The sequence below is a fragment of the Ctenocephalides felis genome, unplaced genomic scaffold (assembly GCF_003426905.1).
Source record: "Ctenocephalides felis isolate EL2017-DRISC unplaced genomic scaffold, ASM342690v1 CF-g0.4_SCAFFOLD_03573, whole genome shotgun sequence".
NCBI classification, from domain to species: domain Eukaryota; kingdom Metazoa; phylum Arthropoda; class Insecta; order Siphonaptera; family Pulicidae; genus Ctenocephalides; species Ctenocephalides felis.
In genome coordinates this window covers 3,799,582-3,813,131 of record NW_020539727.1, presented here as the reverse complement: position 1 = coordinate 3,813,131, position 13,550 = coordinate 3,799,582, and the positions used below count along the sequence as shown (strand labels likewise).

Here is a 13,550-nt window from a genome sequence, read left to right as displayed (position 1 = left end):
TGAGTAGTATTTTGATGTTTGTTAAAATTAAAATTGGATGATCTACTCGGTATAACAATAGAGTACTTGGTCTTAATCAGCATACTATACCATTAAAGTCCTGCGGAAACTGGTTGAAATATAAAAATTGTTGATTTTTGAAAATTTGCTTTTAGAAAATAATCCGAGTTAACATGTTCGTTCGTTTTTAATTATGGGTAATAAATCCACTCGGAATACTTTTAATCACTCATAAATTGATTTATTTTTTATTGATTAAGTCGATTATTTACACATATCGGGAAGTTCATGTAACTCGCCTCAAGGCTAAATACCAAACCAACTCGTTTTGTTCTGAGCCCGGCGAAGATTAGTTACGATGTATGACTTGTTCGCTTTGAATTCATGCTTAATGTGTAAATTTTTAAAAATATTTAAAAAAAAAACAAATTAATGCTCCAATTTGTATAAAATTTCTATCAACTAATGTATTCTAAACATCCCACTCACAAGCTCTCACTCTTTCGAATGAATATGTATGATTCTGTAATCAAATCTAAAACATTACTATTTATAAAGCTGATAATTTTGATAAATAAAACTACCATTTTTAAATAATTTATTCAATATTTATGAACAATTTGAAATTACTTTCTTATATCCGTTGAGTGTACTTTAAAACAAGTTCACTTCACAGTTCAATATGATAATAGTTTTGTACTTGAAACTTAATTAAACAAAACATTTGATATGGGCTTTTTTACAAATTTTATGCTAGATTTCTTATGATATAAAAAGTGAACATGAATTTAGATTTTACAACAAAAATGACAAATATCTGGTCTACATTAACCCTTTCCACTCTCGAAATACGAGATTTATATGTATTTTGCCGTCGAAGTGGCGGCATCCGAGTGGAAAGGGTGAAAAATAATTAAATTGTCTTAGTAATGCAATAATGTTTCATCTTGGAAGAAAACATATGAAAAATCAATCAAGGTCTTTCATGATGTCTACAAATGAGAAATTCTGATCAAATGCATGACAACTAATATGGAAAACTGTTAACATTTGCAACTTTTCTGAATTCAATTTTCAAGAAAATTAGTTGACGCCTAAATCAAAAATATATTGATGATTGTTATGATATACTTTTATGAATACTGATTCTTCTTAAAAAAAATTAAAAAAACTTATTAACTAATTTACTTCTGCTGCTGTGGTACATCAGCGATGATGTTGGACCAGAAAGTTCCGTAATCCTTTAATACAGTTCCTCTGCAAAAATAAAGTCAAAATTTAGTAATTTAGTAATCATTATATTTAGCATACTATGATAAAATTTACGGACTGATCCTGCCACATAACATAAAAATGTTATGGCAAGGCCAAGTTACGCTCCAATTTTTATGCATTATGCTACTGAATCATACTGAATACTGTCAAAATGTCATGTATTTGCTGTGCATTCAGGCGTTTTGCACATAAACTGCAACGTCACTAGTATGTTATAAAGCTGGGTCAGAAAGACCATGTTCTCTAACATCGTTTTTTTTGACATTTATGCGATTTCTAGTTTAGGATTCCTATCTGACAACCTAAGAAATACGCCTGACTGCATACCAACCACTTTGTTTTTTTCAATATTTTGTATGGAAAGTTCTTCATAACATGGCCTTGCCATAACATTTTTCTGTTATGCGGCAGATTCGGTCTCTCAATAAGTAATTTAATAAATTCATACTTTTTGTTTTGCTAAAAGTTAATTCTAATATTTGTTATTTTAGTATCATTAATTTGCATTCTATAATTGTTAGCAAATAGTAACATGCATAGTTGAAGGTATTCCATGGCAAAATGGTTAAGCGCACTGCCTTGTGCGGATGAGGTCGTGACTTTGAATCCTTGCTCTGGATAACCTGATATCATGAAGTAATGATATCAATTTTTAAACAAAAATACGTTTTCAAATGAAAATAGACCATTTTGCGCACTGCGATGTGTAATGGCAATGAAAAATCTCCAATACTATTGTTTCCTGAAACGAGTTGGAGTTTGACTCAGATCAAGGTCATACCCTTTGGCAGTACTACACCTAGACACTATTAGAATATGATAATAGACGGTTCTTTCTCCCGATTTTTACATTCAGAAGGGATAGTTAAAGGGTCCTACACTCAGACGTGAGGGCGCTGCTATCGGCATTCAAAGTAATGGCGCGAAATTTGAAATGAAAATTAATGGATTTTAATAATCGGGTATTTGAAACTAAATTTGTCAATACAATCGTATTATCTTTTGTAATAATACAAAACTTATTTGCTACTGTACAAGATGGAATTTAAATAAAAATAAATACATCATATAACAATTTTGAATAATGTTTATTAGTAATATGGTAACACTCGTGATGCACACATTTACTAGTCTCAATCATTATAGACATTTTGTCATTGTAATTAGCATTTAGAAATAAACCTTCATTAGAGAAATGGAGTAAATGCTGATTAATAACTTCTATAATATTCGTTCACACAGTGGATTATGTTAAACAACGCTTAAACAAATATTGTTTTCGCGACTATACTCATCATGTAATAATTGTGTTTGAAGTAACATACATTCATTGACTTATGGTATTTTTTTTACTTTTTCGCTGGCCATATAATCTCATTCTTTGAACAGCTGTAATATCTATCTTGCCTAAAATATTTTTCATTTTAATAACTTCAAAAATTTATAGAAACTACGAATAATATAGAAATAATTTTTAATCAATAAAATTACGGTTAGTACACGTCACAAAAATTTAATTTGTTTTATTATTTTCAAATAGCAGGGCAAAATATTCTTCTGATTCAGGCATTTTCCATTAAATCAAGATTTGTGCTACGATGTAACTTTAACATGTTAATTTATCTATGTCGATTTCCTTGTTGATATCGGTACGCAGGCAACGTTGATGCCGGTACGCATACAACGACAGATTTCTATTCACATACACGACGACTAATTACTAATCGACCCTTATTGAAATGATTTCATCGAAAGCGAATGACTCACAGTTCGGGCGTAACGCTATTTCAGTTGCATTTGTACAAATTTACACCCTAGTCGCACCTAAAGAAGTTTTACTTCAGTAAACATCACATATAACCTACTGGAATAACTTCTACACTTTTTTAACATATTAATATAAATATTTAGTCAAATTTAGTGAATAATGCATTATAGTGCTAGTTCATTACATCGTCCGTCATTCTTAACTCTTATTAACCAATAATCATCTCGTGCAAAATTTGACAATCCTAAGCAAATTATTTTCTTCCAAGTATATTCAGATCCGTGTGAAGTGGTGATCTAATTTTAAACAGCTCAAAGATTTCTAAATATTTTATCTTTCTTGTAGAAGCTCATAATGATTTCTTACATAATTTCCTACAACTGGTCAAGAAAGGAAAGTTTAAAAAAAAACAGGAAAGACCTTAAAGTGTAATATGATCTACGAATCGTAATCTGTCAAAATGCACCACGTAGTGTTTATGACCTGTCTCTGAGTTTGACGCTGCTTTATTCATATTGTCAAAGGGCTATGCCTTTGAAAGCAATTCTTAATGGAATCTTTTATAATAAATGTACAAACACAAACGAACAGAAAAATCACGATTTGTCAACTGACACAAAAATAACACTGTCTTTTCTTATTGTTAGTAATCAACAAAAAACATTTGACAATATTTTGTCATCGGCTCACTAGCGCTAAATTATTACCACTACCATAGGACCCTTAACAAATCCTTCTGAACGCAGGTTTTGTTCTGAAACAATAGACCTTGGTACTACCCATTAAGAATTGTTGTTAATTATAATATACTAGCAAACCCGACGAACTCCGTTGCGCCAGCAGATGGTTTCGTGAGAAAGATAAAAAAATTTTTTGTTTGTTTTATATTTGAAAAGGAAAAAATTGATTTTATTATACAACAGTAATGAATTTATTTCGATTACAAAAATGAAGTGTTTTTTAATTGAACTTCTCTAAGTAAATGAAAGTGAATCCGCAAATTATCCGTTTCATTGAAGTGCACTTTGGTAAACCACATTTTTTGTTTTTTGATCTGACGTTAACACAAACAAAGCGGATGGTTTTCCAACTCGTGAACAGGCAACGTATAACTGCCCATGTGAAAAACAATGATTTTCTAAATAATCTAATTGAAATTTATCCCGCAAACACTAAGCGATTGGCCTTGCGACTTGAGGCTGTCCCAGACCTTCTTATCAAACCTTTAAATTCCCATTCAAAGCCCATAGCTCTAACCACCACTCTTTGGGCCAATCACTATTTTCTACTTACGTAAAGTAAACTTGTCCAGGTTGGGCATCGTGTGGTGCTTGCCAGACCAGAGTTGCTTGTTGTTTATCTCGTGGGTCTCCGTGGGTAATAGAACTGCATTCTGGGTGAACTTTGGATCCGGGTGATTCGACCCAACTGCCAACCCAATTATTGGTGGCAGCGTCACGGGCTTGGATGAAGAATCCTCGAAATACGTCGCCGGATATAGTAACTGAAATATGAACAGAGTATAATTTACATAAGGTTTGTTGTAAATATTCTGATTGTTATCATCTAGTTGTTATTGTTAACTTTCCGAGGGTGTGGTTTATGTTTTTGTCAGAAAGTGCGAAATGCTAAATTGATGTTTACATATTAGAATGATCATTCTAAAACCTTTGAAACCTAAATTAGAATAGTGTGTGTGTGTACATATATGTATGTGTACGAGAGCTAATTTTAGTCGTTTGTCGACTTTTTCTCAAAAAACCGGTGAATCTACTTCAAAAATTCGAAAGCTATTCAATGATTTTCGATAAGAGTTTTATGTTGGTTAGTTTCTTTAAAATTACCAAAATGTCCAATTTTTTGTCTACGTTTTCGTGAAAAATACTCACTATCAGGCGATTTCAATGAAGCTATAAAGTTCCTGATCTTGGTGATAACTAACATATTAGAAAAATGCTTTATTCATGACAATTAATTGAAGTTTGGATTGATAAGCCGTACTTTAACAAAATACTTTGGGTATGTATTTGACACCTGTTTGTTTCTCAAAATTAGTTATATTTCAACAATTTGAAAAATTGGTACAAAACTGATTAATCTGCAATAGTTTCTCACATTATAATGCTCTACAGAAACTCATAAATTAATGATGATTTTTTACTGATAAGATCGACTATTTACACATGTCGAGGACAAGTTTTTGCAACTTGTCTCAAGACAAAATGCCAATTACAATTAGTTAAGTTTGAGATTAATTATTAACTTTTCTAAGGATAAGTTTTTTATTTTAGCCAGAAAATTCTATAAAACAATTATATGTGTTCTCTTTGTTTCAAGTTATTCTGAATCGTTTGACACCAAAATTGGAATGCGTATATGAGCTAAAAACTGACCTTGTCGAGGATTTTTAAAAAACGTCTGCGCCAACTTCACCATCTTCTAATTTTCTTTGATTAGTTTTACATAACAATTAGCTCAGCCATTAGCAGAAAAAAACAATTTTTTTAATCAAAATATTGAGTCAATTTTCAAAATTCTTAGTTTCTGGTAAGTATTGGTCGGGCTTTTTCTTTAAAATTGTTAATTCTCATTCATTAAGTCGATTATTTACACATATAGGGTGTTTATTCAATTACACCTAATTAATATAATTTTAATATTCTGATCTTGTAATATATGGAAATACGTTATATGTTTTTCTGACTTTCTATAATATGAAAATGTTCCATGCCAAAAAATAAGGCGAATATTGGTTTGTAGAGTTGTTCTCAAAACTCCTATTCTATCAATTTATTTTTGATATATATTTAAAAATTATTTTTGAATGTAGTTAATAATATTTTATATAGTCATTAGATATTTCAATTTATTTTGGCAATATCTGAGCATTAGGATCTAATTTTGAGAAAAACCCTCGCTTTGTTGTTTTTTCTTGGTTATTGAACAAATATTATTATTAGTAACGAAACAATAAAAATTATCTACATATTGGAGCGTGGGTTTTATTGATTTTTGTTTTATCCTTCGTATTGTTTTTCTTCGTAATATGATTGAAAATCATACGCCCATAAAATACATAATTTTGTAAATCGTTTTTTTTCATTATTTATAATTGTATTATATTAAATAAGAATTGATTGACCATCATCGGTTTTAATACTATTTTGAAGAATCAGAATTAAAGCTTTGAAATTGTATACTAAAATTAGTTTCAGCTCAATTAAGCTAGAAATTTAATGTTAAGCCTATAAAAATTTTCATTTCACATTTTCGATATGGAACACGTAAACATTTATCATGGTCTACCATCATAAAAAATAGAATAGCCAATAGTTTAACTCATAGTCGTGAATCGTGAAGTAAGTTCAAAATAAAGCATGTCGTCAATGGGCGACACCCGTACACACAACACGTGATGCGGATGTCGTCTATGGATGACACTATTAGCGAAAGGGTTAAAATTTGCTGTATATATAAATAATATAAATTATGCGCACTTTCATGTAATAAAATCTAGTTTTTACCAGAATCATGTCATAAAATAAATGTGTGAAAAATTTCTATTACCTGTTATTTGGGAACCAGGTCCATAGTGCTGGTGCGAGGCAATTACACGATAGGGTCTGGTGTGTGGTTCTTGGGGTCTGGCTGAACCATGATTAGGTTGGTTGGGTCTTGATTTGACACATGCATCTACTGGTGCACCATCCGGGAAACTAAATACTGCCGCGATGCAAACTGACACCACACAAATAACTGACACTGCTAATAAAAATACACATTATGTTCAATTTTGTATTTTTATCATTTAGAGTTGAGTTCTAAAACAAAAATTTCACTTCGATAAAAATGTTATAAATTTTCATATGTGTATTTGATATCCATACGTTTGCTAACATCACAGCCTTCTCTTGTTTTAGTAGTATATAAAACTACATTAATACTTATTGATATGAGGTACTATACTATGGTAGTATATTTTTTAATATCGAACCAAACAAAAATAAACAAAAATTACAAATATTGATTTATAGAAAATTGTTATAATGTATTAATTAATATACATTTTCTATTGGAAAATGTATTTAACGATTCTGAGATACGTTGTTAACTTTCCGAATGAATGTTTGCTTTTTTTCCGAAAAATAATTTTAAGTTATCGCGACATTTCAAATAATTCTGAATCGTTTCAGACCAAAATTGGAAAAAAGTTGACGCTTGCTTGAAAACGGCTGAACCAATTTCAAAAAAAGCCATTTGATGAAACTCGATAAGGGTCGCGTTTTACTAAAGTTGACCAGTTTTTTAAATGCATCGAGCCGTTTCTTTAGAATTAGCATGAAAGTGCAAAATATTTCTTCCACATTTTCGTAAAAATTCTGAACCGATTTTGAAAGTTTAAATTATTTGGGAATAGTGCTGATTGATTTTTGTTAAAGATCGGTAATGCCGCTTCTTCGTAATTAAATAGTGAGTTAAATCTCAACTCTTATCTCGATAATTTATACGTATCGAGAAGTTCATGCAACTGATTTTAAGGCAAAATATTACTTACATCTAGTTTTATAAATATCTATTTATTTATATAATTGAATAACAAATAGGCTTATTTATCAAAGCAGAACAAAAGACTAATAAGAATATCTTGAATAATTTCAACGTAATAGGATAGAGCGGGGCTTAAAGGTCCACGGATAAGAAGGTCCACTATCAATAACTCAAAAACAAACAAAGTATAGAATTTTTAGTGATAAGGGGATGTTCACAAGTGGCGGACACCCAAGGTTATTTATAAATAAATCAAAAAATATTTTACGGAATGTTTATTAAATTATGATTTATGATAACAAAGTTAGAAATCAAACTAAATTAACAAAACCGCAATCTTTGCTAAAAAATAATTAATGCTATCAATCAAACTTTGCTATCAAAAAATATGATTTAAAACATTTGCACCTAGTACCGGACATTTCAAAATAACCTGCATTGATCACATATATAGCCGTCTCTACGCTCTGGAATGTCTGCACATGTGTCTTTGACGAATATTCTTAGATATTGCAAAACAAACACTATTTATCCACCCTTTTGGCTGGGCCACACCGATGCTCTCAGATGGATTCATTCATCATAAGATTTTCATTCTTTGACTGGGAAATACGAAAAATGTAGGCATGTAGTGACCGTTAGCACTCATACAGAACAAAATTAAATAATTGGAATAAATTACGTAAATTCTCACAAGAAATATCAATATGTTTACTGTTCCGCACTAAGGGACGACTTAGTGTCCGGTGCTAAGGGACAGACATTTTCGTTTATTTGATAGCACCTACTAAAATTGGTTAAAGATCTAATGATATTTTATCATTTTACGGGTAACAATCAAGTACAACTTTTATCTTTGCATACCACTCAAACGTAAATGCATAAATATGCTAGAATTACTTCCATTGATATTTAGGTGACGCCGTGATTTTGCGCCTAAAACAGGAAAGGGTTGCTCTCGCCGTGGCCGTATGCATTACAGGCTAGACTTGGCGCGTGATTCTGCACCTGTGTGCTCCCTGCGCACCTTTCACTTGTATTTTGAAATTAAAAGATTTATACTCGCTTAAATAATACGTGTTAAATAGAGTGTCCGGTCCTTGGTGCCGTTCAGCGTTACGGAACTTCCCCCTACTATTTTAAAGTAGAAGACAAAAGATGTATTACTAGCTATCACCTTAATTCTTGCGAAGTAGCCATCAGAAGATAAACAGAATATATCAATATTTATACCAAAAGTGTTCTCTTCCAGTAATATTTTTTTGGTTTTGAGCTCTTGTATTAAGTTAACGATACATGAATATAAATTCTAGGTAGAGGTTATTTGTAAGATGTATTATCATTTTAAGTTAGATTCAATAGTTTTTTAGAAATACTGAATATAAAGTAAATTAAGTTAAAATGAGTTATTTCACAGGAGACAAATTAAATTAATAGTTTATTATGCCTCCTATTAATATTTTCTTCGAAAACTATATCTGGAACTAGAATTAACTGGGAATTTGACTAAACATGGTTATATAGTTGTTTGTTTGACATATGTTATGAGTTGCCATGTACTTCATTTAGATCAGGCAATATAATTACTGAAAGTTTAATTGAACCTTTGTGCCTCGTCCTACCATATATTACATATTCTTATGGATGCAAGAAAATGTGTCATGTATAATCAGAGCAATGTGTCTATAATATATTATTGTGAATAGATGGGTTTTCAATATGTGGACATTGACTATTTTAAAATAAAATAAAAATATAGATGTTCCAGAAAATATTCTATTAACTTTTATAAAAATATGAAGTGTAAGATGATGTATTTTGAAAAGAAAGTTATAAAAATGGTGAATATTGTTTGGATTTCGCAAAGCAATTCATAAGTAAACACTTATCTCTACAAAGTCAATACTTTTACATGTTAGTGAAAACTGTGAATTTATGCAAATTTGATAAGTTTGACGTAACTATATGAAATTTTGACTTTCACTAATCACATGAAGCAATTCAAATTATACTAAAATCGAATTTTGTTGAAAATTCGATTTAAAACAGAAATTAGTCAAGTTCTAAAAACTAATGTGAAGTGCTTTTAGTAATATTTGAAATATGCGGGCTAAAATTGCTAAAAAAAGTTTAATTAATATAGAAGAAATAATTTAAAATCAAAATTAGTCGTAATAAAATGTTAGCCAAAATTGTCAAAGAGTTATGAACTTATAACATTTTTATTGTTTCCATACGTTTAGACACATTGTTTTGCGTCATCTTCAGTGGACTATGTAATTGTGGTAATCCTAATTATTTCATAATTATAATTGTTCACAATGCACAATAAAAACAATTCTTGTCACTTTAAATCGGAACAATATATACATTTTTAGAATGAGTTTTTTTATTATTGAAATATAAAATTTCGAAAGATTTTTCGCATCGGACTACGGATTTGCTCTTATTGTAGATCTATAGTATTTTAGTATGTGATTTCAGACTACGATATCTATCGTTGTACAAAGCTTTACCAAAATCGTAAAACAAATTATTATTTAATTACGAAGAAACGGTCCGGCCGATCTTTACCAAAAACTAGGCAACGTGATTCCCTACCAATGTCTTTCGAATAGTTTATGAGTTTTTAAAATCACTTCTAATTTGTAGGCTAAAACTTTTTCAAAATTGTTATTATAATTTAAAATACCAAAATTTATCATAAAATTTACGTGCTATTTGTTACTCATAACTTTCCGTAGCAATAAATAATAATATTTTTTTCATAGTTAATTGCAATAACATAGAAATACATACCTTTTGGGTTCATTTTTGTCAGAATTATCCAATAAAATTCTCTATTAAAAGATTTTCTATATTTACTGAATGTCCTATTTTTTTAAAAGTTATTCACTGTTTATCACTTAATTTTTATTTCACGAACGTACTATTAACAAAATTCAGATCCTGTATTGTTTCTTCCGTTATGAGAAGATCGATGATCTATACAAGACTGACACAAGATCAGTAAAAGTTACAAAGTTAAACTTTGGTGATCGTTCTCCGACAGAATTTATGATTATTTCATAACAACACTTGAAAATAATGTTATTCAAAGTCGGATCCCCTCTTTCGTTAATTTTACGGCTGTTTAATCGAGACAGAAATTATGGTAACTTTTACTTTGGCGAAACCGAAATTAAGTTATAAGACAAAGTTTCTTTGGAGACACAATTCTTACAATAGGTGTAAGAAGAACAAAACTGTTTTAAAAGATATGTTTGAAATAATTTTTTTTTTGTAGTTATATATGTATATGGTTTAATTTTCCGAACTGAGAGCTTACATTTTTCTGTCACCTTTATTAACTTTCCGTAGGGTAAATTATTGTAATCGTCCAAAAATCGAAATTGAAAATTTTTACATTTCTTCACGGTTTGGATGTTTCTGAACATTTTGGCATACCTCAGAAAAAATTGATATGTGTGTGTGTATGTATGTATGGATACAATTTTTTGTCCTCGTTTTCGGAAGCACCTATTAATCGATTTGAATTACTCAAAAAACATTCGATTTTTATTCCTAAGGAGATGTGCTGAATATGTTTTGGCAAAGACAAATCCAGCCATTTCGGAGATACGGAGCTGAAAGTGTAAAAATGGCAGTTTTTGAGAGGACGAAGCATCCCATTTGAATGATTCAAAGAAATTTTTGTTTGTGTTGATAGTATGCAGATAGGATTAGTTTTGGGAAGGCAAAAAAACGATTTAAAAATTTCAAAAAAAAAAATCCATGCACAACTAGTTTTTACCTTCCCGTAGGGTAAGTTATAGTAATCGCAAAAAAATCGAAAATGAAAATTTTTGCATATCTTCACGTTTTTTGGCATATCTTAGAAAAAATGGATGTATGTGTGTGTGTATGTTTGGATACAATATTCCGTCCACGATCTCGGGCGCACGAATCAACCGATTTGAATAATTCAAAGAGCATTCGATTCCTATTGATAAGGAGACGTGCTGATTAGTTTTTGGCGACGGCAGGTTTACCCGTTCCGTAGATACAGAGCAAAAAGTGTCAAAAATGGTAATTCAATTTTTGAGAGAACGGAATCCCCGAATTGAATTATTTAAAAAACATGTTACTTGTATTAACGGAATGGAGTATTGATAAAATTGTTGGTAAGGCAGGTCTAGCGATTTCGGAGATACAGAAAAGTAAAAAAAAATTATATTTGGCGGTCAAAAATGGTCATTAGACATCTGCACATCAAATCAGCAGATATTTGATAAAATTTTCAAAAATAAGAACTAATTTTGTTACAATTTTGTTGGATTCCGTACCTTTAAAAGTAACTTTACCGTAACTTTAAAGTTTATTATACGGATCAAGCAAACTTCAAAATTTTCAGAAAAAAAAAATTCAGAATTTTCAAAAATATACAAAATTTTATACTTTAAATATGATTTTTTTAATTTTCTATTCAGTTTGAAAATGTATATATTTCAAATGCGTTATTCTAAACGTAAGAAATATATCTTCAGATGGATTTATTCGGCTAATGTAAACTTTCTGAAGTTTTGAGCGATAAGATCGTCATTGTATATTTTATGAACAATGAAATATAAAATTATTATAATTATATATTTGAAAATGTTAACAATTGTTATTAATCATTGATCAATATTTATTGATTACTGTTTTTTACCTCGAATATTTAATTCTGGTACGGGAAGTTCCAGCAATTTGCCTTAAGGCACAATGCCATGCACCATTAGTTCAAAATATAATTGTTCAAAGTCAAATTGGATCTTTGTGCCCCGTCTTATCCTATACTATATTACTAATAATCAAACAAAATATTATGCCTTGCACAAAAAAACTTAATCAGTCAATATCAACACAAACTTGGAAGTTAAATATTTCAATTTGTTGTCGTCGATTAATTTGTTGATATTTATTAGTAACGAAAAGCTACTTAACACTACATTATTCAAAGAAACGCAATTTTCAACATCTGCAAAATCATTATCTGTTATTAAAATTGTGGTTTGAGTGTCTAGCAATACACTGGGGCCTCGGTTTACGGCCTAGATACGTTCCGCAAAACTTGGCCGTAAAGCGAAAAGCCGTATAACGAATCAATTATTCTAATACGTATTCATACAAATTCAATGGGATCGGTTCCAAATTTAATAAATATATAATATGGTTTATAATTCAAAATGCATTTTATTTTTTTATTTTGTTTAAATTATAAACATATTTAACAAGAACATAAATTTTACATAAAATAAAAAACTTCAAAAACACTACATAATTTCCAAATAAAAATGAAACAACTAAAACCTACAGATCACTGTCACCATCATTTTGCGCTGGTGGTTTGAAAAATTTGTCTAAAGTTGTTCGTCTTGCTTTCTTGTCTATTTCTTCCTTTAGTGATAAATTCCCTTGTTCAAAATATGAAAAAGCGCTCGACATGATTTTTGATGTTAGCTGTTTGGATACAACAGGTTCTGCATCTTCATCAATTGCCGGCTCTGCTTGCAACTGAATGAGTTCCTCATATGAAAGGGGTTCCCTATCAGCTGCAAGTAGATCCAGCACATCAGATTCGTTTAAATCTTCAAAACCGAGATCATGTGCTAAATCCAATATGTTTTGTCTAACTTCAGGAAGGAAATTAACTTCTGCATCGGTAGTTTTTATACATTCTGGCCATATTTTTTTCCAAACATGGTTCATTGTTGTCGATTTCAATTCCTTCCAGGATTCACTAATGTTCTCAACAGCATCCTTAATATTATAGTTTTTCCAAAACGTTTGAACCTTTGAAACGTAAAGATATATAAAAATTTTCATTTTCGATTTTTTTGCGATTACTGTAACTTGCCCTACGGGAAGTTAAAAAAGCCGTTATAGCAAAACATTTTAGGCCGTATATCCAGTGCTGGATTTACAGTAGGGGCAATCG

General features: G+C 30.3%; 1 protein-coding gene across 1 annotated transcript; it reads right to left on the bottom strand.

The window, feature by feature from the left end:
- Nucleotides 1-1,184: 1,184 nt before the first annotated feature.
- Nucleotides 1,185-13,321, bottom strand: LOC113389313 (putative defense protein 3). Its single transcript, XM_026626359.1, has 4 exons — nucleotides 13,051-13,321; nucleotides 6,611-6,808; nucleotides 4,337-4,547; nucleotides 1,185-1,257 (listed from the first exon to the last, which is right to left on the bottom strand). Exons 1-4 carry the CDS (start codon nucleotides 13,319-13,321, stop codon nucleotides 1,185-1,187), a joined length of 753 nt encoding a protein of 250 aa, XP_026482144.1.
- Between the last annotated feature and the right edge of the window lie 229 nt (nucleotides 13,322-13,550).